The 26541-nt window shown below is 36.5% G+C and overlaps 1 protein-coding gene across 1 annotated transcript; it reads left to right on the top strand.

Annotated features, from left to right (window-relative positions):
- The first annotated feature begins 5070 nt into the window (after positions 1–5070).
- LOC149010921 (ABC transporter C family member 3-like) lies at positions 5071–26311 on the top strand. Its single transcript, XM_089162504.1, is given in 13 exon segments — positions 5071–5379; positions 19378–19692; positions 19694–21124; positions 21127–21174; positions 21457–21543; positions 21628–22278; positions 22382–22546; positions 24098–24392; positions 24492–24700; positions 24849–25154; positions 25578–25641; positions 25858–26097; positions 26211–26311. Coding segments are annotated over 13 exon segments (4221 nt in total).
- The last annotated feature ends 230 nt before the right edge of the window (positions 26312–26541 follow it).

Raw genomic sequence — 26541 nt, 5'->3', positions numbered from 1 at the left:
ACATGTCAATGAGAAGATCCAAAGAGATCGTTCAGATTGAATTACGAGTTAATCTGGTTTGATCATGAATCCTTCAGCTTGCAATGATCATGGTTAGATCATTGTTCTAGCCTTAAATCCTTAGGATGATCATGAGAACATGTTCGGAGATGTTTGCACGAGGTGCGCATCTCTTCTCTGTCTCAACTCAAAAGGAAAGAAAACAAGATGGAGGAGAGGGAGAGTAGCATACCTTTTGATGCAAAAGAAGAGTTCCGACGAAGATCCGCCAGAAACTCCAAGGATGCAAGGAGTGACTTGCGAGGTCTTTGGTTCGTTCCGGGGTTTGGAGGCAGCAAATCGGTGGACTCGAGGTTAGACTTAAATAGAGCAAGAATCAACCTATTGCCAAGCGCCCCATTGGTCGGTGGATTGGTCGTCGGCCCGCGACCAATCGGCGACCAATGCAAGATTGGGCCCAGATCAAATCCAAACCTAAAGAGGTTTTGCACACAAGTCAAGTGACTCACCTAGTAGGTAGAAATGCCTTCAAACCAAGATAGAGATCACTCCAAGTCCATCAACTAATTAGATCTTCATCAGGATTCTGTTTCCATAAATAGAACCTCATCATCAACCTTCATGGATTCAAAGCCGGACACCAAGTCCTCTACTGGGATGGCCCAAAGCTGACTTCTTACTTTACTTCGGGTCATCGGACCTACAAATAACAAGGTTTCCGGGTCAAGGTTAGGGCTGGGTTTCACAAATGACCAGACTCATAAAGTTACACTTGTCGATTAACTTGACAACCATAGGCATAAAATGTCATGGGATATCTATGTTCGTTGGTTGGAGGAGAGGATGTTACATGCATAGTACTACTCAGCTCACAAGATGAATCCACTCTTGGCACTCCTCTTAACACTAAGTTGTATTTTCCTTTTATTGTCAACTATTTTGAAGTTAGAAATTATATATTGAATGTTATGTGCTTAAGTAGTTAAGTTTATAATGTACTTTTTGGACAACTCTACATTGATGTTATGTACATTGAATGACATATCTACATTGATTTGTTTAGCAAAATACAACAAATGTATTCTTTATACTCTAATTAGCTTAAATACAGGATCCCACCCCAAAATACTCTCTAAAACCTGTCGAAACTTGTACGGAAAAGTCCTCGGTTTCCTCGAAAATTCCCAAGTTTCCACCTAAGTTTCCCATTTTCACCCGGACGAAACTTGAGTTTCCCTTGAATTTTTACCATGCTCCCAACGACCACACCCGACTCAGACTCATACGACAACATATGACGACAACACAACTCAGACTCATGAAGACTTACTCTCGACAACACCTCACAACAAAAACTCACTCACAAAGACAACTCACAAAGACAACTTTCAACTCAACACTCAACTCACACTCAACACACATACACAACACTTAAAACTGAAAACTTAACTCTAACCATGAATACAACCCAAGTATAAGTCATAAACTTTAATTATTGTATATTATTCAATCAAGATGTATTATGCTTCATTTACTCAGGTTTCTAATCCAAGTTTTCTATTATTCACTTCTAAGAAAGTTTGAGTCACTTCTGGATCTATGACTCAAGGATGCTTTCATTATTGCATTCTATGCTTATGATCGTCCGAAAACTTGGGCTCTGATACCAATATGTCACATCCACCCTAAGGGTACCCTATCTGGAGTACCCGGTGGAGTGATCCACAACCCAAAAGATCAAGTTTAGGAACAATTGTATCCATTTAGCACAATAATTTAATCAAAAGCAAGAACAAATCAAAATTTTCAAATAACTTAATAATAAAAGTCAAGGAAGAATCTCAGAAGAATCACAAAGAGCATCAGAGTGCGGAAAGATACTAATAAAATAATTAATCGAAATGTGAAATGAGGCAGAAACCCCTTCTATAATAACAACGGAAGGTAGATCAAGATAAGGTGCAGGTTACATCCAATTCTTAAAAGAAGGGAAAGGAAAGGTAAACAACTAAATTACAGTTTCTTCTAAGTTATACAATGTTTCCTAAATAACAAAATTATAAGAAACTAAGCCAGGCCGCATCTGCTCCTGACAAATATCAATCTTGGACTGCTAATCTTTATCAACATGTTCATCGCCACCAATGTGGTACGAGTCACCAACTTGGTCTTCAGAGTTTTGACCGTCACAATCAACAATAGTAGTACCTACAGAAAAGTCTAACAAAATATGTTGCAAAAAGGAGTGAGTTCAAAAGAACTCAGCAAGGTAGTCATTCCATAAAACATAAGCCATATGATACAAGCCATAACATGATGCAATATGATATGAAACACATGATGCAAGTATGGTTCTAACTCTAGGAATGCTGGTCTCTAAGGTAGACATGCTTTAAGTCATAGCACCATACTTCTTTGGGTAGGTCTCAATTCACTCATCCCCGGTTGGCAATGGGTCGGTACACCTTACGAACAACCTTGGTTGGGGTTTAAGTCACCTCTCTCTCTCACATCTCCGTTTGGTCTAAGTACTGGCGCATGTCAGGGTAAAGCCTAGCCCAATGGAAGTCTTCTACTTAGTCATAACAACTCAGATCCAGATACGTCCATTCCTCCCCCCTGGCGATCCTTTCCGGTATCCTTCAAGCTAGAGTCAGCATAGTCCCAGACTACGGACTCATCAACCCTATTGGTCATCCACATATAGTAAACAGGAAGCTCTCACGTCCTCTCACGGGTTGGTTACCGGTCTTGAGCGCCCGTGAGCCCAAGTCTATCCATATGCAACCCTACAAATAAATGGCCCCCACAATGTGATTCATGTCCCCTCACTGGTTGGTTACCGGTTTTGAGCACCCATGAATCCCCATTGCTACCACAGGTCGTTCGGTCTCAATGCCCTTTAGATTCGGGTCTGATACGACAAGGATAATCTTAGCCATACAACTAGACAATCCTATGTATGTCATCCAATAACCCAGGAAAGTGTCGATGGGCACCTTCGGAGAACATCCCATACTATTCCCTCCGATGCCCAAGGATAGAAGTGTCAATAGAACACTCCCCAATCCCAAGTTATACCTAGGCAATCACATACCCAAGTCCATCATATCGCATATATTTGATACATCATCATGATAAAAGTTAAATCATAACATCAAACTGATCCATCATATGTACAAGTACAAGAATGATAACTCATTATAACAAGAGAGTATGAAATCGCAATACTACAGTTCTAAAACATGTATAGCAGTCCTATAATATTCAAAAGCAATTAAGAGACTATGTTCACTAAGTATAAACACCAAAACATAAGTTCATAGCCTATTTATTTATGGATATAACCATCCTTACCTTAATCGAGTCGAAAACAAATCCCAAAGATCACCAAGAATAGTCCCAAAAATCAGTGTCGGTACCCTAGACAACATACAAGTAACATCAAAGAAGAAAACAATCGAATCGGAGGTCAAACGAAGCAATTCAGCCAAGTACAGGGATGTTAACATCTCTTGATTGACTGGCTTGGTCGACTGTCATTCGACCAAGGCAGTCGAACAATGGGCAAATTGAAGGCCCAAACTTACCTGCTCCGCGCCGAAATTTGGAGGGTGGAAACATAGGAGGACACACACAAATCGCACCCGTCCGCCCCCAATCGAAGCCCTATGTTCTTATGATAAATATCGATGTTGTTGTTGTAAAGAATGATGGGAATCAATCAAGTGAATGCTAAGAATTAAATTAGAATCATGAATCCATAGTAAATCAGACCTAGCATACATCTACACATCAGTTTTGAATCAAAGATAGGTTGAAATGTAAGAAATCATAGAAATGCAATATAAACAATCATAATGGGAATATATCATAGCAAGAACGTAGTTAGATTAATGGAAATGAAAGGGGAAATTCATGGCCAAGTGTTTGCAAGGTTGCAGCACTTCAGCCATGGTCCCAAGAGTAGAAATTAATAGGAGATTGAGTAGAGTAGAAGAAAAGGAAGAGAATCCATACCTTGAGTTGATGATTGAGTGGAAAACTAATGATTGGAGTCAAGGATCTTCACAAACACCAAGGGGAGCCCAAAAGAGTGTCACTTTTTGTTCTCTGGAGTGCCAATGATCAGGGTAGACCCTCATTCATGAGTTCCAAAAAGGTAGGGTCAAAATGGTAAATATTTTTGTGATTTTCGAATTCCATTACTGCTGGTCGACTGGCTGGTTGACTGGCCAGTCGACCAAGACATGAACAGCAACTTCGGATAGGGATTCGGAAGGCTATACTGGGTCAAATTGAGTTGGGTTTTCTCTTACAAGTCAATCAAGAAGTCTAGTTTCCATAAATACCTTCGTATCAAGCATTGGAGCTCATTAGGTACTTCAAATAATTCAATGTTCTTCGACGCGCAGGCAGGATTGGTTAGTCATAGTTCAGCAACTTCGGACAGAGATTCGGAAGGCTATACAAGGTCAAATTGAGTGGGGTTTTCTTCTACAAGTCCATCAAGAAGTCTAGTTTCGGAAAATACCTTCGGATAGAGCACGGGAGTTCATTAGGTCCACCAAATAAGCTCACCTTCTTCAGGATGCAGATTCAGAACTTACACTGACAATGTTCTCAAGTGAGGGGCATCATCGACAATGTCCAAGGGCTTGGGCTCCGACACCAAATCATTAATCAAAAGGGTCCACAAGAACAACTTCCATCATTTTGGGACATGGATTTACACTAAGGAAAAGGTCGGACATAACCTCCTAAGGCTTTCAATGATAAAAACACAGACATCTCGGTCTAATATTAAGGTCTAACATTGAACAAGCCTCGATTTAACCCAAGACAAATATGATGTTATGGTTAGGTTTGGGCTGGATTTCACACTTATGACTCTCAACCTCATTCTCCTTCCGCACCACCTCATCCAATCTCTTCTCTCAATACTCACCACATGGTTACTCGTCCAAAGCCCACCCTCCCCCTAGAGCCCTCCTTATATCCATCTCTATGACAACCAACTTGAGCCTACCTTTTTCACTACTACCAGCAAAAGCTCACTGGCAAACGGCTATGGATGAAGAATTTAAACTAAAGAATGACACTTGGTCTCTTATCTCTTCTCCTCCTCAGAAAAATGTTATTGGCTGCAAATGGGTGTTTCGAATTAAAATGAAGGTTGATGGTTCTATTGAAAGATACAAAGCCTGTTTGGTGGCTGAGGGGTTCAATCAACAAGAGGGTCTTGATTACAATGAAACTTTTAGCGCTGTTGTCAAACCCACTACTGTTCGTCTTGTTCTATCGCTTGTTGTCTCCTTCTCTTGGCCTACTCGTCAACTAAACATCCAAAAAGCCTTTCTCCATGACTTCCTCAATGAAGTAGTCTACATGAAACAACCACCAGGGTTTGCTGATTCTTCATCCTGACTATGTTTGTCACCTTCACTAATTTCTTAATGGTCTCAAACAGACCCCTCGTACTTGGTTTGGTTGTCCTTGTTCCTTCTTACTGGACTTTGATTTTGTTAGATCTAAAACTGACACTTCTCTTTTCATTTATCATTGTATTTTTGGTACACTTTTTATTTTAAGTTATGTATATGACATCATTGTTACTTTCTAAATTCATGACTGCTATTGCCTCTGTGTTTTCTATCAAAGATCTTGGTCATCTACATTATTTTCTTGGAATGTTTGTGTCTCCATTCTCTAATGGTCTTCATCTTTGTCAACAACAATACATTATTGACCTTCTTCAGAACCAATCCTCTTTCTCCTTCTACCTAGTTGAGCAAATTTTTGGGGGAGCTAATGGCTGATTCTACCTTGTACAAAAGTTTTGTGGAGGCTCTATAGTATAATACTATGGTTCATCCTGACATACAGTATGTAGTCAACAAAGTCTGTCAATTTGGTCTGCTGTCAAAAGGATTCTGCGATACTTAAAGGGTACAATATCTCATGGAATTGTCATCAACAAAACCTCTAATATGACATCAACAGCCTTTTCCAATGTTGATTGGGCTGGATGCCCCGATCGTAAGTCTACCAGTGGTTATGCTATCTTCTTAGGGCCCAACATCGTATATTGGAGTTCTTGAAAACAATACATTGTTGCTTTCTCCAGTATGAGTCTGAATATCGAGGTCTTGCTAATGTTGTTGCTGAGCTCACTTGGTTACAATCTCTTCTTTACGAACTTCATATTTTTCTAAGTACTACTCCTGTCCTTTGGTGTGATAATATTTGTTGGTGCAATATATTTCACTGCAAATCTTGTCTTCATGCTCGGACCAAACATGTGGAGATTGACTTCCACTTTGTTTGTGATAAAGTTGCCATAGGAGATCTTTAAGTTTGTTTCATATCTACTAAGGATCAACTGGCTGACATCTTCACCAAGCCGCTATCTATTCAACGTTTCAACACCTTGCTAGCCAACCTCAAGGTTACTAAGTTTGCAAGGGCGTATTAGGGATATTTATGGAACATCAACCAAAACCCTAGCCACCACTCCATCTCAAGCTTATGTGGCTAGGGTTGCTTCTAAGAGTTTCACAATTGATCAAACACTAGCCACTACATCCAAAAAGGTCTCTACAATGGTACTCACAAAGACTCTAGCCAACCCAAAGAAGAGTTTGATACAGATTACAATTGAAACAAAACCTTGGTCAATATTTTATGTAATCTAAAACGCCTATCTTCACGTAAATCCAAACATTGTAACTTAGGGTATCTAGAAGATCACAACTACAAGAGTCCTAGAACATTGATGAACAAGGACTCTATCTCTATATAAGGAATTCATGCACACAACTCTTTACAATAGTGAAAATATCTGAAACTCTCCCGTGGAGGAGGTTGAATTCAACCGAACCACATAAATTCTCTGACCTACTCCCCCGGTTTTTAGCATTGTTTGTTTTAACAATATTTTATTACCACATTAATGCATTGTCTTTCCTATGCCTGAATATTTTCTAGCTGGTCTTTTCAAGTTTCTCCTCTTTTTAAAGTTTTCTTTCTATATTCATGCATTTAACATAGAAGCTGAAAATAGTTTTTATAATCAAAACTTAAATTGTTCATACAACCTACCATGTGGGAGATTACCTCTGACCTCAAAAGCAGATGGCTGAGGGTCTTCTAAAAGTTATCTTCTTAATTAAATAGCTCTTCAAGGCATTAATTTTTCAGGTTTTTGCTTCTCTTGGGGAGGGATGCTAAGTTAGCTGCAAGAGAAATGATGAGATTTATGACCTTTAAAGGGTTAGGTTTGGGTCCCTTTCCTTTAATGTATTCCTATTATTTTGGTTTGCAATTTTTATTTTTTTTTTTTTTTTTTTTATCAGTATACACTAAAGTTTTCAATTCTTTTTTAAGGGTAGACCATGCAAGTTTGGAATGTAGTGATACTAAACAATTTTCAAATTACGTAAATCTAGTCATCACCTTCAGCAACAACAAAACCATTTCCATTGCAGCATAGTCCCAACTTCAAATCTTCATTTAAATTCTACCATGACACATCGCATTCCATTGCTTGGATTTTTAATAACATCTCACTTCAATGTAAGAAATGTTTTTTTTTTTTTTTCATTCATTAATTTATTCAATGTGTTTATTTCTTCGTTCTTATTTTATCTTCTTTGTTTGTTTATTTCTTCTCCCTAGACTTTGTAGGGCTTCCAAGCTGAAAATTCTTTTTTAGAATATTAGAAAGAGCATATTGATCTCCCACACCCTCCATATTGGTTGGATGTAAAAGTTTCTCCCTTAAGCTTCCACTTGGAAAAAGTTCATAAAACTTATTGAAGAAAATGATTTGGCTTCCACCTACATTCATTATATAAGCACGCTAATGCATGTCCTACAAGTTTACTTGTCAAGAAGAGAATAGATGATAAAACCTACCACCAATAGCCCAATGGACTGCTATCAAAGAGGCATACGACCACTTTTGATATCAGAGAACCCAATCAATTGTCAGCCAAGAAGGATTTCTATTTTTCAGGGAATCAATGGTGAAATTGGGAGGTTTCTTATCTATCCCTGATCTAAGAGATGCAGTGTCACATACATCATTCTTGCCGAGAGCTCTAGCACAATAAATTCCATTTTCCTTTGAACAGATTGAAGATTTAAAGAATATTTTTGGGGTGACAGAAGAATCAAACATGGATAAATATATATTCAAAAGACACTCAAGATATGTTGAAGATTACCACTCTAGGTGAGCAAAGCACTTGCGTAACTGCTACTAAAGACCTCATTGATTTTGTTGTTGAAAAATTAGCAAACCATGTACGTATATGGAGCACCGAGAATGACAAAGGATCTTACAAGTCTGACATAATTAAAGCCGTGAAACTCATATGGCAATCTCTCTCAACCACCAGCCCTATGTCATAGTGAGGCATTCCCATTTCTCAGTATGGTCATGTTTTACAAAAGGTAAAAATGTATGTAGTTGATACGTAAGCTCGAAAGAAAGTAAATCTTGCAATCATGGTATATCACTATCCCACATCTACTTGGGATTCAAGACATGTTTTTAGATTGCGGGGTTCTAGCCCTGGCCTAGTTGAGGTACATCATTGGATGAATGAAAATGAAATGAAATGGTCTAGTCAAAGGCTCGAGTTTAAGTACTAGAATTTGAAGATTTGCAAGATCTCTTATTTGTGGTGCATGATACTGATGAAAATACTATTTATTGAATAAATAATGACATTGTGGTTTGTGTACTATGTTTTTCAAGATTCAGTATGATTGATCTTTCAATTGTCCAACATATATGGTATATTACATTTGAAAAGGTGCTTTAGGCTTGCACAAACACCAAGAGTTGTAAGAATTTCACTAAATAACATGTCAGAAACTTTCAAGATTTTTCAGCAAACGGACTTTGTAAGGTAGAGAACCAAAGAAATAACTTGTGCCCAATTATATATTTATTAATATGCAATATCAAATATCTCTTTTGGTATCACGTTATGGAAACAATTACCCAAAAGAACGAAGCATGACAATCCGTTGCGTTTCCAAGACCTAAAGGTATTTTTCAAAGTAAATGTTTTTCTTCTAAATAGATCTCAGTCAATAATGTCAAGCTTCCAGGAGAAGAAGGGATTGACCTATGAACCAATTCTAGTTTGAAGTCCAGCAATTGAATTCAAAATACGTCGTCCTAGTAATTTTGGTACTTGAAAATGTTGGAAAATGAGCATATGTGAATGAAAATCATTCATTAAAAGGAATTTTGTGGAAATGAGTGCATGAAATAATTATGATTAATTGGGTGTTTCAAATCCCAAGGACGGTTCATGCATGAAATTTTAATGAATGTTTGGGCTTTACTTTTCCTAGGCAAGGTTCATGAATGGAATGCTATGGGACATTCATTTCCCAAGCTTGGTTCACAAGTGACTGTTGCTTTTCATTTCCCAATCTTGAATCATTAATAACCGAAGCTCTTCGTTTTCCAAGTTTGGTTGTAAATGACAAGAGCTTTTTGTTTTTCCAAGCTTATTAATGAGACATTGATGGTAATATGATACGTTTAACGTACCTACCAAAGCTCTCCACTGTAAATTGGGATCCCCCCCCCCCTTGATGAAGATAAGTCTTTTAGGGATATTTCTTTCTGGTAATTTAAGAATCATGCTAAGATTGCTTTGAGAGTCTTCCTACTGGTTTTTGGCTCTTTTTAATGTTTTATTGAAGTTCCCCCCTTTCGAGTATAAGGTTTTAAGACTATTCTCTCTTTCAGTTTTAGAGTCATGCTAAAGTTTTTTTTTATAGTCATATTAGTAATTTGACAGTATTGTCATTTTTTATATTCCGGTGATAGAAAGAAGACACAATTCAAGTTTGTTGTAGCGGTGTACTATGTGCTAGTATATTGTTGTTCATCGTTGTATCTTGATAAACGTCCATTGAATCCTCAAGCACAATCCAGAGGGGACGAATCTATTTTAAGGAAAGTGTCTAACGTGCCTCGACGATTCTTCCTCTTTTTCTTTATTGCCTCAACGGTTTTCGTTTATTCTTCTCCTATTAGCTCAGGTTTGTTTACATATCTTTCCAATTTTGTTAATTCTTGATTCCCTTTTTTATACCTACAATTTGGCCAACAATCTTAAAACAAATTCTTTAGGTATAAGACAAGGGTTCTTGTTCTAAGCGTATAAGAATAGAATAGATTCAACATTTCCCTGAGAATAAGGAAACTTTGAGGTGACTTTTTTTAAACGCATTTAAATTTCTGGAAAGATAAGCTACTTATTATAGATGGTGCTAGTCTCAACAATTTCAAACCTTTATGTGGTGTAAATGATTGGACATTAGTTGGTTGAAATACTTATTGATTGGTGCAAGCACAGTGAAAGTCACATTAATTTCATTGCTGAGAGGGTATCCTCATTCATTGATCTTTAGACATCATGGTGAGGGTTTAGAGTTTCTTGGACACTTTAGTTGTTAAGAAACTCCATAAACTACTATCAAAATTGTTTGATGCTCCTATTCTTGATTATGAACTCTTGTCAAATGCTTGATATGAAAATGATGAATTAACATGGACCCCTCAAGATCTAGTGAAGAGGGACCGGACCATATGATATTTCCATCAATCTTAAGATGTTTGAAATATTAGTATAAGACCACTATATAATTGCATATATAGTTGGATGTAATTTTAATTCAAAATGGTAATCCTCATTGAGATATCACATGGTGGTTCTTTGCTTTAGCATGAAAACCTTACATAAATTCTGAGAATGGGTATATGAGCTTTTCATCTCTCTATTTAGTTGCTTGAAATGTTAACTTGGTATTAAAGGTTATAGTTTTATTTACTTTACTTTCTCAATATATTTAATGCAAGGAGAAAGAAAGTTGAAAGGAAGAGAAGAGAAGATGATGTTTTGAATTGTTTATATGGTTTCCTATCTTCCAGTGCTTAAAGTGGGCAAGTTAAAGGTTTCAAAGAATTGCTTACTCAAGCTCAAAGCACCATTACATTGAGTTAACCATTACATTAGTTCTTATTAGTTTGGTATACTAGGTGGTTTTGAATTTATTTAGTGGGCTTTGATTTTTGATGGCCTAAATCAGTCAAGGAGTTTGGGCACAAGAAAATTTTAAAAGTTCATTTTTCTACATATCATTCTTCTGGGAGATACTTTGTTCAAGGTGCTTACCTAACATTGTCATATGTTTTATTGAATATGATCATGTCATTTTCTTTTGTTGGGTTGGATGCAAAAACTTAAAATGATCAAAGTCGGTAGCCTTTGAGTTCGTTGGTTCGTAACTAATGTTAAAGGCATGATTCTTTTGGAACTACACCAGTTCATTAAGTTACAATTTTCATAACCAAGTGTATTTACTTGGTTCATATATTTGTTATTCCTAAATACTTTTTTTATTTCCAAGAAACATATTTTGGAGGTAATGGCTCCATAATTGCATTTATCGGTCGGATAATTGCATAAACTTATGGCTAGACAATATTCTAGTGTGATAAATATGAGTAACATCAATTTTAATTTTATTTTGGTGTGATAGTATAGTCACATGGCTATTGCAATCTATAATGCTCATAGAGCATCTTGGCATAAAATAGCAGAAACAATATGTTCTTGAAATTGGATATTGACAACAATTAGAATTGTTCTCTATTGTTTCTAGCTTATGTACTCTTTCTTTTGAGTGCAAATAGATGGAAAGTTTACATTGGTAAACTATTAATGTATGGTAATGCCATGTTTGACATTTCAAAAGTTAGAAGGTTAAAAATATGGTGACAACATGAGTGTAGTTAAGGCACCTATGGCCTCGACTTATCACCATGAGAAACCTACCTGGATACCTCAAACTTGAAAATGAAAGATGTTGTTTTGTTTAAAAACACTAAATCTTGCATGATTTTTAAAAGATGATCCTCCTAATGTTGGAGAGGATAAGTCAAATGCACTAGCGGTGTAGACTATTGACTTGTGGAAACAATCTAACTTTCTATGCCGGAACGATGTTCTAAATGGCTAAATTGATGCTTTCATAGTGAGTATAGCTCAACGGTTCCACAAAAAGAACTGTGGGAGTCCTTGGACCTCAAGTAAAGATATGAGGATACTGATGAGGAAAAGTTATGATGGGTTAATTCTTGAATTTCAAAATGGTGGACTCAGAAATAGTGACGACTCAAGTTCTAGAAATCCTTTTAATCATCCATGAAATTTATGTCAAGATAATGTCTTGAGTGAGCCTTTTCAAGTAGTTGCAATAATTGAGAAGCTACCATTTATGTGGAACGACTTCAAGAAATATTGTAAGCACAAAAATAAAGAGATGACTATATTATCTATTTAAAAAATGTGATATACAGTGCAAGTATATTCACTTATATGTAGCACCATGCATATATGACAAACTTGGGTTGTGTTGGAATATTTTCCTTGTTGATCACACCCTGTTGTAATCATACGAGGTTGCATGTTGCAAATTTATCAAATGTATCTAGACTATGTGGATTATGTTGAATCTATAGTTGGTCATGATAAAGGGCTGTAAGAGATGAATGATGTAGCATAATTCATGTAATCTAATTCATTAGTGTTGTGTGCATGGTGATTATGACCTTCATATGGAGGACATAACAAAAGTATAATATCATAAAGCTTTACATATAATAAACCCGAATTGTTGTGGTTTATGTAAATTTTCATGTAAAAATGAAAATACTTGACATCATGGTAGTCATGTGATTGAAGACGTCTTTGTTAGTTCATGACTGTTGATGGTGGATCTCATGGAAAACCTTCGAAATAGAAGATGGTAATCAAATCCATTATGGCATACGAGTTTGTAGCCCTGGATAAATGTGGCAAAGAGGCTGAATGGCTATGGAACTTCTAGGAAGATATTCCAGAATGGGTTATTATGTTATTTGCACATTCACATTGGATACATTTAAGGCTATTTTATGATATTTATTATATCTGGTGGTTGATGTGAATATTTGGTCCATTGGATTGTTATGGACTAGTTTTGTGGATGATCATTTAGTTTGAACCACTACGTTGTTTTTCTCGACTTGACCACACCCATCCAAATGTATTAGTTGGTTAAACATATATTATTAGACTATGATGGATTTGAGGGGTACTAGTTAAAATTGCTCAAACTATGGGAGATATGAGGACCAATCTCTCGATGGTTAGTGCACTTTGAATATGAGGAGTCCATCTATGCAAATGTTGTGCTGATACTTTATTGCTAGTAACTTAATGATTATGAAAATGTGTGCATACCTACAGGCTGCTTTTTAAAGGATTTACTGGTAAAGCGGTATTGCAAATGTTTTTGTCTATTAGTAAAAACTTATCTATTTTCATCTTGGTTTTTGCAAAACTAGCCTTGTTTTGTTATGGTAGTTCTGTAATTAGTTTGGGGCAATATAAAAATTGTCTAGGTAAGCTAGGTTGCTAGCATCTCACTTAGGGATGGACTTTATGGTTGATCATTCCATCCTAGAGAATTAAATATCTCGAAGTCACACGGGCAAAGGAAGTTGTGTTTTGGTTGCAAGCATCACTTGTGCTTGCTATCTGTAAAGCTAAGCATCTATTGAGAAAATGAAAAATGTGATGTACAATAGTAAGTTAAGACTCATGGGTCATTGACATGATACTGTTAGCTAATTGATCTCGAATGAGGTCATGATACATGACTATGTAAGGTCAAAAGCCAAAAATTGTGGATCTGCTGACCAAAGGTTGAATCGAGATCAAGTTAAACAAACATCAAGAGGAATTGGACTAAAACCTTAAATGAATAGGTTTATTATAGTGGAAACCCAACCTAGTTGATTGGAGATCCCAAAATCTAGGTTCAATAGAACAACTAAACTGTAATAACTGAGTGAGATCACTGTGGAGGTTCATCCTCTACCCATTACTAAGATGAAAACAATGATGCCTGTAAGGAAGAGGTTAAACTTATGCTTTTAAAGATTCTTATGTATTGGACAAATGTTGGATCCAAGAGGAGTGATGCATGTCACTCTTAAATAAGTAATCACTTATGTGACAGAGAAGAAGGGCTACTCCAAAGGAGAATTGTAAGGGCTTTACTCTCCAGAAACTCTCATAAAATCAGGACAATTGCCACAGCCAAAATAGACAACCATTAGAACTGAAATTGTGTCAGGGAAATACTTGTGTGGGGTATATCATCGTTCACACAAATGATAGAATAGGTCAACGACATCGCTTCTATTAATCAACCAGTAAAGTAAATATACTTTCACAAGGGAAGGTTCAAAGGCAAAACCTACCTATCTTAGGTAGGCATTAACCATAGTCCTCTATCACCATGTCAGGTCTTTGTTTTAATTGTTGTTTATTTTCATTCATGTGGGGGATTGTTAGAAAATGAGCACATTTTTCCCCCTAAAAGGGTCATTTGTATTAAAAAGCGAAAAGAAAAATAACAAAACATACTATCAAAGTGCCATCCCTCAAACCCGCAACATCAGTTGCCCCCAAATACACCCAACCTCATTGGATCCAACTCACATAATCATAGATAATGAATCAAAATCTGAAACTAGAGTGACCAACAGCTTCTAAATCAAGTTCTCTCCTTATCAATGCTATCCAGGGTATATTAACATCAGTTTGCTCTAACCTTCATATTTTTCCTTGGGCGACCAAGCTTACGACGAAGAGACCCACCCTCCACTTGATCAGAAAGAGAGCTTGAAGGAAGAACTACTTCCAAAAGCTGCTGCTCATCCATACTGGAGTGAAAGACCAAAGAAGAGCCTTCCAAACCATCCAAATTTTGTTGGCCCCCACACAATCCCACTTAATGCTCAACCGAATTTTGCTGGACCAACAGATCATTAATTCCATCCGAATTTTGCTGGCCTCACAAGGTCCCACATGATGCTGAATCAACTGATCATTATCTCCATTTAAATTTCGTTGGGTCCACTTGTTCCAGCAGAGCAATCCACGCTACTTGAAGGAGTTGTAACCAACTTCGAATTCAATTTCAAATTTTTCTTGGCCAACAAATCATTATCTCCAACCGAAATTCGCTATGTGAATGAAACCCCTCATTAAGAGGATTTTTGTGGAAATGAGTGCATGAATAATTATGGTTGATTGGGAGTTTCAAATCCAAGGATGGTTCATGCATGAAATGTTAATGAAACTTTGGGCTTTACTCTCCCAGGCAAGGTTCATGAATGGAATGTTATAGCACTTTAATTTCCCGAGCTTGATTAATAAGTGACCTAAGCTTTTCGTTTCCCAAACTTGATTCATTAGTAACCAAAGCTCTTTGTTTTCCAACTTGTTAATGAGAGATTGATGGTAATATGTACTTTTAATGTACCTACCAAAGCTCTCCACTATAAATTGGGATCCACCCCTGATGAAGATAAGTCTTTTAGGGATTTTTCTTTCTTGTAATTTAAGTTTTTGTGCTAAGATTGCCATGAGAGTTTTCATAATGGTTTGTGGATCTTCTTAATGTTTTATTGAAGTTCCCCCCTTTCGAGTATAAGGTTTTGGGACCATTCTCTCTTTCAGTTTTAGAGTCATACTAAAATTTTGTTGAGAGTTATATTAGTATTTTAAGAGTATTGTCATTTTTCGTATTCCAGTGATAGAAGGAAGGCACAATTCAAGTTCGCCGCAACGGTCTACTTTTTGCTAGTATGCCGTTGTTTGGTGTTGTATACTGAGGGATAGACGTTCATTGAATCCTCAAGCGCACTCTAGAGGGGATGAATCTATTTTAAGGAAAGCTTATGACGTGCCTCGACAATTCTCCCTCTTTTTCCTTATTGCCTTGACAGTTTTTGTTTATTCTTCTCCTATTGGCTCAGGTTTTGTTTACATGTCTTTCCAATTTTTGTTAATTCTTTATTCCCTTTGTAATATCTATAATTTGCCTAACAGAAAATTTGAGGGCTGAAATTCTTTTTTGAATTTTGATTGGTGGTAAACAATAAGCAACCCAAATCACCGCCCTAATAGAGTCCCACAAGAACTCATCTACAACAACCAAAGGAGTCCAACTTGAGGGCTTCTACCTCATGCGCAACTCTCTAGAGTGATTTTGTTCAACATGGAAGTAACTCCAGCCAACCTGCTTATCACCAATCGGCTTCTTCAGAGATCCTAATCCAGGACAACTTAGATACAATGAGTTGTAACACTGTAAGAAACTCCAAAGTATCTCTATAAATATCATGTACTCATTATTCTTGAGATAATATAGAAAAGCAGCACACCATTACCATCCTGGACGTAGGTTGTTCATCACAACCGAACCACGTGAAATGCTGGTCTTCTATCTCTCTTCTTATTCTTCTTCTCTTCACATCAAACACCTAATCTTAACATAAACTAATTGGGAAAAAGTAAAATGAATGTTGATTTAGCTAGCCCGTTGTGTCCATCTCTATCTTTATCTTTAGCTGTTTAAAAGGATCCACTTGCCCTTTTCATATCATCTATTGTGTCATGGCTAATTTATCACACTGTATGCTTATTCCTTTCCTTAAAAAATTTTCTGCTATTTAAATTCACACCCTTATGTGGAAAACAAATTCCCAAAGAGCTCAACCCTAACCCATTATTCTCGAATTCACTTCCATAATGCATCGCATTCTGCTGCTTGGACTTCTCATGGCATTGTACTTTTAACATAAGAGAAGTGATTCTTTCCATTCATTACGGATTATTATTATTTCTTCCTTCTTATTATAACCTTCCCCTTGATATTGCAGGGTTCTCAATCTGTGAATGCCTTTCTTGATCCAGTGGAAAGAGAATATTGATTTTCAACATCCTCCATATTGGTTTACCGCAAAGGCTTCTCCTTTAACTCTCCACCAAGAAGCAGTCTTTATGAAACTTGTAGAGAAAAATGAATCAGCTTCCCATCTACATTTGTTCTATAAGCAGGCTAATGTTGCTTGTTCTAAAGACACATTAGCGAAGAAGACAACAAACAGTTGAGTATCATCATAGTATATGATGGTGTTCCAAGTGCATCACTTTTATCAACTGCCAGCCAAGGGAATTCCCATTTTTCCCGAGTCAATGGTGAAACAAGGAGGTTTATGCATATCCCTGATCTAAGTAATACAATGCTACATACATCATTCTTGCCACATTCTCTCTAGCTTCAAAGATCCCATTTTCATTTACACAGACCAAGGAATTGAAGAAGCTTTTTAGTGTGGTGGATGATATACCATAGAAGAGTATGTTAAACAGACCCTTGACATATGTGAAAAGAACCACATTCAAGGAAAACAAAACATCTGTGTGACCTCTGGCGTAGAACTCATTGATTTTGTTGTAAAGAAGTTAAGGCACCGTGTAAGCATATGGAGTACTGAGAATGCAGAAGGATCTAATGAGAATGTTACCATATGAGCTCTGGAACTCATATAGGAAGCTTCTCTGCACCACCAGCCTTGTGTCATAGCGAACCTTTCCCATTTCAAGTCTACTCTACTATTGTCTTATTTACAAAAGGTTAAAATATGTAGGGTTGAAATACATGTCCAGAAGAAAATAAATCATGTGATCATACATTGCCATTATGTTACCTCAACTTGGAATCCAAACCATCTTGCTTTCAAGTCATCAGGTTTTGGACCTGGCCCAAATGGAAGTCTGTCATGTAACTGGATAAATGAGAACAGAATGTTTTTGGACAATGACTCTAGGTTGAGCAGCAGTGAGGATTTGAATATGTTTAATTCTCTAGTTTGTCTCAAGGCTTACGCTATATGTATGAAGAATTAATAACAACCTAATTTAGATTTCTTATATTGCCTTTCGGGTTTATTGATTTATCTTAAAAGCCAATATGTTCAACAAATGACAAAGAAAAATGCCCCGTCCACCTAAAAAGCTAGGGAAATGGAAAAGAAAAACGAAGTATACAAACATTTTCTTGTTGTGGAATCAGATTCAATAACGGTCACCAGTGTTTTCCTGGTTCTGGAGAATTATGCGGATTCCTAATGACTCAGACCCATTGTTTTCCTATTTCCAGGGAATTACACACGTTTTAGGGGATATTAGACCCGCCATTTTCCTGTTGCTCTGAAAATCAGCGTTTGAGGCAGTCATATAGCAAACTCATTTCCTTCCGCTCTCAGAAGTGCTTCCTCTCCTCACGGGGATACCAACAGAGGCAATTTTCCAATGTTCAACAGGTGAAGAAGTGCACCAAGAAGAAAAACATTGCCATCCTTGCACACTAGATAAATTGATTCTTCTTCGTAAGGTGCAACTCTCTCTCTCTCTCTCTTACATGATGCTTGCTTTATTGCTAATACGTGAAAGTTTTCTATTTTATTTGGTAGGAATGAATTTGTTACTCCCCTACAGCATTACCATCAGCAACTTACACGTTCTAACCTAAGGATAATTTCTCTCTTCCTTAACAGGTCCAGCTACGTCTAAGGGTGCTATTAAGACTCTAATTTTGGTCCGTGGTTCTGGGAACATAAGGTGGAAATGGTTGGTATATGCGTGAGATTCCACAATATTTTACAGACGAGCCTGCATCAATTCAAAATGGAATTAAGCTGATAAAATTTGTATTTGATCTCCGCGAGATAGCTGCCAAATTATATAAAAGAAATAAATAAATAATTTGCTAAACGTAGATGGTCTGGAGTACCAAACACGATAGAGATTTCTGGATTTTGTTAAATCACTTTTTTGGATGATTTTTCTGCTTCTTCACTTCTACTTTTGTATATATATATATATATATATATATATGGTTCGTCCATTTCCTTTTCTTGCAAAATGTATAAATGATGATCGGATAATCAATTACCAAACGCTCAACATAGGAACTCTCAAATGAGCAACACAAGAATCATAATAGCAGAACTCTAGATTGCCCATGCAGCTCACCTTAACACAGGCTAAAAGGCGCAGTAGCCTTTATACTAGTGATCAACCCTTATCTATATCTTGCATAGGCCAGCTTATCTATGTCTATGATCTTCTCCGTTGTGTTAACTCATCTACTTGGTATCGACATGGATGGCCTATTCTAAATATTGTTGCTTGGATTTTGTATCAGAACATTCACTTGATTAGTGATCTCTTTTGACTTACACATCGTGTTTTCACCTTCAAGTGAATGAAAGTTCCATGTTTTACTAAGAATTTGATGGGTCTTCGATTTCCTTGTCTTATTCATAACTTGTCATATATATGAATAGGAAACAATCCTTTATAATTCCTATTATTATATTTAATGTTGTATCCACAATTGCTGGTTTATTCTTTTTATTATTTTGGCATTTTTTGCAAGGGTAAAGAAGACGAAGATATCAGTACCTTGGAACCTCTGCTGAAAGGTAGTTCGAGTGAAACTAAAAGAAATGGTGATGACAATAACGGATCAAATGTCAACAGCGGAAATGTCACTCCATATGCAAATGCCAATCTTTTTAGCATTTTCACTTTCTCTTGGATGAGCCCATTACTTGCACTTGGATATAGAAAAACATTGGATCTTGAAGATGTTCCTCAACTTGCCAATGATGATAGTGCCAGTGTGGTATTTGATCATTTTAGAAAGAAACTTGAATCTAATGGTAACAACGGTCGAGTAAGTATACTCCAGCATAGCGAGGACATTGGTTCTCTCAGTACAGAAAGAAATTTTATGGACAGCCACATTCTCTGTTGTATGCATATTGGCTTCTTTTGTTGGGCCATATCTTATTGACACTTTTGTTCAATATCTTAGCAGTCCTCACCAACTGGAATATAGAGGCTATGCTCTAGTGTGTATTTTCTTTCTCTCAAAGCTCATAAAATGCATCTCAGAGAGGCTCTTGTTCTTTCTATTGCGCAAGATGGGAAATAAGATTCGCATTGCCTTATTTTCTATTATCTATAAAAAAGGTCTTAGCCTTTCAAGCCAATCAAAGCAGGGACATACCAGTGGGGAGCACATTAATTTGATGAGTATTGATGTTGAGAGGATCGGCATCTTTAGTTGGTACTTGCATAATATTTGGAAAATACCATTTCAGATTATTCTAGCATTGTTGATCTTGTATAAGAACCTTGGGTTAGCTTCACTTGTGGCTTTTGTTGCCACAGTAATTTTGATGTTCGCAAATGTTCCACTTGGAAAACTACAAGAGAAGTTCCAACATGAATTGATGGGTTCAAAAGATCAGCGAATGAAAGTGACATCTGAGGCTCTAAGAAATATGAGGATTCTAAAGCTTCATAGTTGGGAGATGAAGTTCTTGGCTAAGATACTTGAGCTTAGAAAGTTTGAAATAATATGGATAAGAAAGCTACTTTATTCACAAGCTATGATTGCCTTTATCTACTTATCCGCTCCCATGTTTGTATCCATGGTTACATTTGGGTGTTGTATGCTTATGGGAATTCCACTAGGATCGGCAAAGATTATATCCACACTTGCAACACTTGAGATATTGCGAGGGCCCATATATAATCTACCAGATACAATCTCCATGATAATCCAAACTAAAGTGTCTTTTGGTAGGATAGCCTCATTCTTGTGTCTTGATGAGTCTCATCCAAGCATAGAACAAAAGCCTTCAAAAAGTAGTGATGAGATTGCCGTTGAGATAACCAAGGGGAATTTCTCTTGGGACCTCCATTCTTCTAATCGTATATTGAAAGATATTAATTTCCGAGTATATCGTGGAATGAGAGTGGCTATTTGTGGTTCTGTTGGGTCAGGTAAGTCAAGCCTACTTTCATGCATATTAGGGGAGGTACCAAAGGTATCTGGAGCCATTACAGTGAATGGAATGAAGGCCTATGTTGCACAATCACCTTGGATTCAAAGTGGCAAGATAGTAGATAATATATTGTTTGGTAAGGAGATGGACAGGGAAAGGTATGACATTATCCTTGAAGCCTGTTCATTAAAGAAGGACCTAGAATTGTGTCCCTTTGGGGATGAAACTATTATAGGGGAAAGAGGAATTAACTTAAGTGGTGGACAAAAGCAAAGAATTCAAATTGCACGTGCTTTGTACCATGATGCTGATATTTACATGCTTGATTTGATCCTTTTAGTGCTTTGGATGCTCATACAGGAACTCATTTATTTCAGGTAAGTACTATGAAGTTCTCTTTGATGTGATTGGCTTTTGATGTATATGATTCATTGTTTGCTTCACAATTTTGTTCAGGTAGATTTGCTCTAAATATTAATCCAAGCAAACAAAATATGCATACTCATGATATTGGAAGCATTTCATAAATCATACAATCTGATTTTACTTATCATCATGAACAATAAATATATTGTCATAAATGTACAGCCTCTTGGCATTTATATAACCAAAAGGTGTTTTTAATGTGTCTAAATATGAATATTTGAATTTTATGACAGGAGTGCTTATTGAGAATTTTGAGTTCAAAAACATTAATTTATGTTACCCACCAAATAGAATTTTTACGTGATGCCGATCTTATCCTGGTGAGAACATGTCATCATTTTATTCCAATTTCAAGTCTTTTAGCTTAATTTGAGAACAATTACTTACTTTCTCTTGTTTGTTAGGTTATGAGAGATGGAAGGATTACTCAAACAGGAAAATACGAAGAAATTCTCAATTCAAGAACTGACTTTATGGAGTTAGTGTGTACACACAATAAAGCTTTAGCAAACATTAATTTGATCCAACATAAGGCTACTTCTGACAATTTAGCTATTAGGGAGGAAGATGGTAATACTAAAAGTAGCGAAAAGTCTGTTCAAAGTGATGAGAATAACAAATCCAAAGACTACAAGACAGAAAAACTAGATGGGACAGAAGAGCAACTTGTTCAAGAAGAGAAAAGACAGAAGGGTGGAGTTAGTTTTTCATTCTATTCGAAATATGCTACCGCTGCTTACAAAGGAGTTTTTATTCCACTAATATTGCTAGCACAGATTCTTTTTCAATTTCTTCAAATATTCAGTAGTTACTGGATGGTATTGGTTACTCCCATTTTAGAGGATGTGAAGCCACATGTTGGAGGATCTACTATCATCTTTGTTTATGCTTCTTTATTCCTTGGCAGTTCTCTTTGTGTGCTTATAAGATCAATGCTCATTGTAACTGTTGGATGCAAAACAGCCAATCTTCTCTTTGACAAAATGCATTTTTGCATTTTTCGTGCTCCTTTATTGTTTTTTGATTCTACTCCAAGTGGAAGGATTCTAAATAGGGTTAGTAAATATTAACAATCTGGATCTAGTCAATAACATAGATTAATTACCATAAAAATTAATTTGACTTTCATTATACTAATGTTTCCTTTTTGGCATGCAGGCATCCATAGATCAAGGTACAATTGATACGGTTATTCCAAATCAAATTGAAGAACTTCTCATCTCAATCATAGGATTTTTGGGAACGGCGGCAGTAATGTCACAAGTCTCATGGCAAATGTTAATGGTTTTTATTCCGATGACTATAATATGCATCTGGTACCAAGTATGCCTACACCCACTTCCACTTTTTGTCATTAGATTTTCAAAATGCTCGACATATATTTCATAGGTTAACAAAAGAATACATATGTGATTTGGGAATTAAAATCATATACCCAGGCTACTAAGGTCCATTTTTTTATTTATTTTTTCTTGCCACTGAAAAGAAAGGTCTATTTGATTAGGGAAAAAAAAGGGAAAATACAGAGCATCAAATTTGGACATGGGGAACTGATGCCACATTCTTAATCACTTGATGATTTTCTGTGGTAAAATATTCTTCAAACATGTTTCTGTTTGTTCTCTAAGTTCTTGCGACATAGCATCAAGTGTGGACGTGGGGAACTTGTGCCATTTTCTTTTTACCCTAACTGAAGTACTTAGGGTGCACTGTACTGTAGCAACTTCAGATATGTCAGTATGAACATAGATAGTTACTGATTGGATTTCAAATTTGATAACGTGATTGAAAATTTGTTAAGGAAAGGAAATTCACCACAAAAAGAAAGGAAAGGAGAAGAAAAGGATATTATGAAACTTTGTATATCATTGTATTTGTGTTCAACGACCTCTTTGTAAAAAGAATTCAATAACAATAACAAAGTTATGGGATGTAGCAACAAATAGGTAACAGATGTATTAATGGAATCACCTTCAAACCCCAAGAGTTAAACGTGTTGGCAAGGGACTATAGCCTAAGGAAGGTTGAGGCCCTAAGTTCTACTGCTTATGTCTCTCTATGTTTAGATTCAGTTAGAGGAGAGATAGAGAGAGAATCGTTTGAGAGAGAGAACACACAAGTTTAATGTGGTCCGGTTGAATGCAACCTACGTCCACACGTGAGCTTGAGATAATTTTCACTATATCTGAATGAGTTGTGTACATGCCTTCTTATAAAGAGTCAGAGTCCTATTCATCAATCATCTAGGACTCTGATAGTTGTCTTCATATGGAGTCCCTGTGTTACAATGTTTGTAGAGCTTAGGTTTACATGAGGATAGGAGTTTGAGATTACATAAAATATCATCAGGGTTTTATAGAAGTTGTAGTCTACTTCAAACTCTTCTTTGGATTGGGTAGAGTCCTTGTGAGTGGCATGTATAGAATCCATCTTGAGTGTAGCAGTAAGAGTTCAATGCACTTTAGACTTCTTAGAAGCACCCCTAGCCGCATAAGCCTGAGAAGAAGTGGTGCTGGGGTTTGGTTTGGTTTTCTAGAAATATCCCTAATACTCCGAGACCATTCACAAGGAGGTGTTCATGAGCGCTCTTCATTTCATTTAATGAAAGTTGAACAGTTCTCATTCAACCACAGCCGTATCACCCAATCTATGCTGTTGTGGGGTCAATGTGGACCCATGGGATTAGTGAAGCCTTCTTCCATCAACAAAAGAAAAGGGAAGGGGGGGGGTTGTTGGGGGTTGGGAGTGTCACCTTCAAAATCTAAATAAATAGCTCAAGTTAAGAAAAATCACATCAATTTCTCACTAGTTATGTTTTCAATAGTATTTTTTTTATATTGTATGTAACACTCTTTTCTTTTTAACTACTTGTAGCAATACTACACGTCTACAGCACGAGAACTTTCACGGCTGGTCGGAATATACCAAGCTCCAATTATACAACATTTTGCTGAATCTTGTTCAGGTTCAACCACAATTAGATGCTTCAATCAAGAAGAGAGGTTTATGAATGCAAATCTCATGTTGGTGGATAGGTATTCCCGAATTGCTTTTCATATCTATGGTGCAATGGAGTGGTTATGCTTTCGCATGGATATGTTGACATCCATTACATATGCAATCTCCTTGATTTTCTTAATCTTATTGATGAAGGGAGTATCCAATCCAGGTAAGAGTTAAAACTGATGTCTTACAAAATCATATTTTAGGGAAATCATGATCATTTAAAAACATATTAATATATTTTATTTTCTTTTATCTCTTGAAGGTATTATGGGTTTAGCAGTCACATATGGACTTGGTCTCAGTATGTATGGTGTCATATGGGATCTTTGCAGACTTGAGAATAAAATCATATCAGTTGAGAGAATACTACAATACACTAACATTGTTGCTGAACCCCCTTTACTAGTCGAAGAAAATAGGCCAGACCAAGAATGGCCATCACAAGGAAAAGTTGATATTGTCGATCTACAAGTAATCCTCCATCTAGATTCTTTAATTCTTTATTTCCTGACCTATACGGAATAGACCCTAGGAAGTTTAATGTAGTAAGGTATTTCCTGCCAGTCTTAAGGAATTCAACTAGGCTTCTTGATAAGATTTTTTTGATGTGTGTACACAGATTCGTTATGCCCCACACCTTCCTTTTGTCCTACGAGGTCTCACATGCACTTTTTTTGGAGGGATGAAAATTGGCATTGTTGGAAGAATAGGAAGTGGTAAATCAACCCTTGTACAAGCTCTTTTTCACATGATTGAACCTACACTTGGTCAAATTTTGATAGATTGTATAAATATCTCCAATATTGGCCTTCATGACTTGCGGTCAAGATTAAGCATCATCCCACAAGATCCAACAATGTTCCAGGGTACGCTAAGAAATAATCTTGATCCACTTGTTGAATACACTGATGAACAAATTTGGGAGGTAAGGCCCTTTTTATCACATCACCAATAATGTGCTTAATTATTGACCAAAAATGGACTACTCTCTTATTAATTATTTTCAAACAAAGCAAACACATTATGGCTATAGGATATGTACCAATATGAGCTGATTTCTTGTGATCAACCCTTCTTTTTTTTTTTTTTTTTTTCTATTTTTTTCTTTTCTTTTAGTTTTTTTGGTTGATACATTGAAATCGTTGCATAGGACATGTTGGATCATCTTTGGGGCCATATCTGGAAGAAGGACGTCATAGGAAGTGCATTGTTTTAATATCCTATCTGTTGTTCCTACTTCAATTTCACCTTACATCTAATAATTGATTCTATACATTGTCTTGAATAATTAGCCAAGGTGCATGGCAAGTCGACTTTAATTCTTTAATTTTTTTCCCCCTTGTCCTAGGCTTTAGATAAATGTAATCTTGGTGATGAGATTAGGAAGAAGGAATGGAAGCTCGATTCTACAGGTTGATTTCTTCTTCTACTCACTTACATTAAAGTTGCTTAAATTTAGTTTCTCCATGTACAGGTATATTAATTTAGAATACATTGTACATATCTAACTTCTAGTATGAAACCCAACTTCCAATCAAGTACTATCTCCCTCTTGAACAAGAAGAAGAAAAGTTATGAAAACTATGATATTGAATAGCTAACTCATTTTCATATGGTCATTGTAATAGTGACAGAGAATGGAGAGAACTGGAGCATGGGTCAGAGGCAACTAGTATGTTTAGGACGGGTCTTACTCAAGAAAAGTAAAGTGTTAATACTTGATGAAGCTACCGCATCAATGGATACTACAACTGACTATTTGATCCAACAAACACTTAATCAACACTTCTCAGGCTCAACTGTCATAACCATTGCACACAGAGTCACATCAATCCTTGATGTTAATTTGGTTCTTCTTCTTGATAACGGTTAGTAGGCAGTAACTAGTACACTATATCAAGTGTTGAGTTTGCTAATATTTCTTCTCATCCTTTTCTTGTGTTTGCCATACTAGATTGACATGTTTTATTGTCTTAAGCAGGTCGTATATTAGAATTCGATTCCCCAACCAGACTGCTACAGAATGAGTCTTCCTCATTTGCAAAGCTTGTTAAGGAATATACTCGAAGATGTAGTCATTAGTTTTTGAATAGTTAAATGTGAAAGTTTGATAAACATTTGAATACTCAAACCATGCAGTCTGAATTAGACTGACTGCGACGTTGATATCCTTAAGATCGGAAATGGTTTTCCTCAGTTTAGACTTAGCTGAGTGCAGTAAGCCAAGGACTTATTCTTCTACAGCGTCTGTGTTTTTCTAGTAACCTTGTACTTTTTGTTTTGCTTTACTTAACCACAAATGACCTTTTATT

Source organism: Hakea prostrata, chromosome 7, assembly GCF_041222555.1.
Source record: "Hakea prostrata isolate BN-2017 chromosome 7, UWA_Hpros_2, whole genome shotgun sequence".
Lineage (NCBI taxonomy): Eukaryota > Viridiplantae > Streptophyta > Magnoliopsida > Proteales > Proteaceae > Hakea > Hakea prostrata.
Note: the sequence above shows the minus strand (reverse complement) of the source record. Positions and strands in the feature narration are given on the sequence as shown.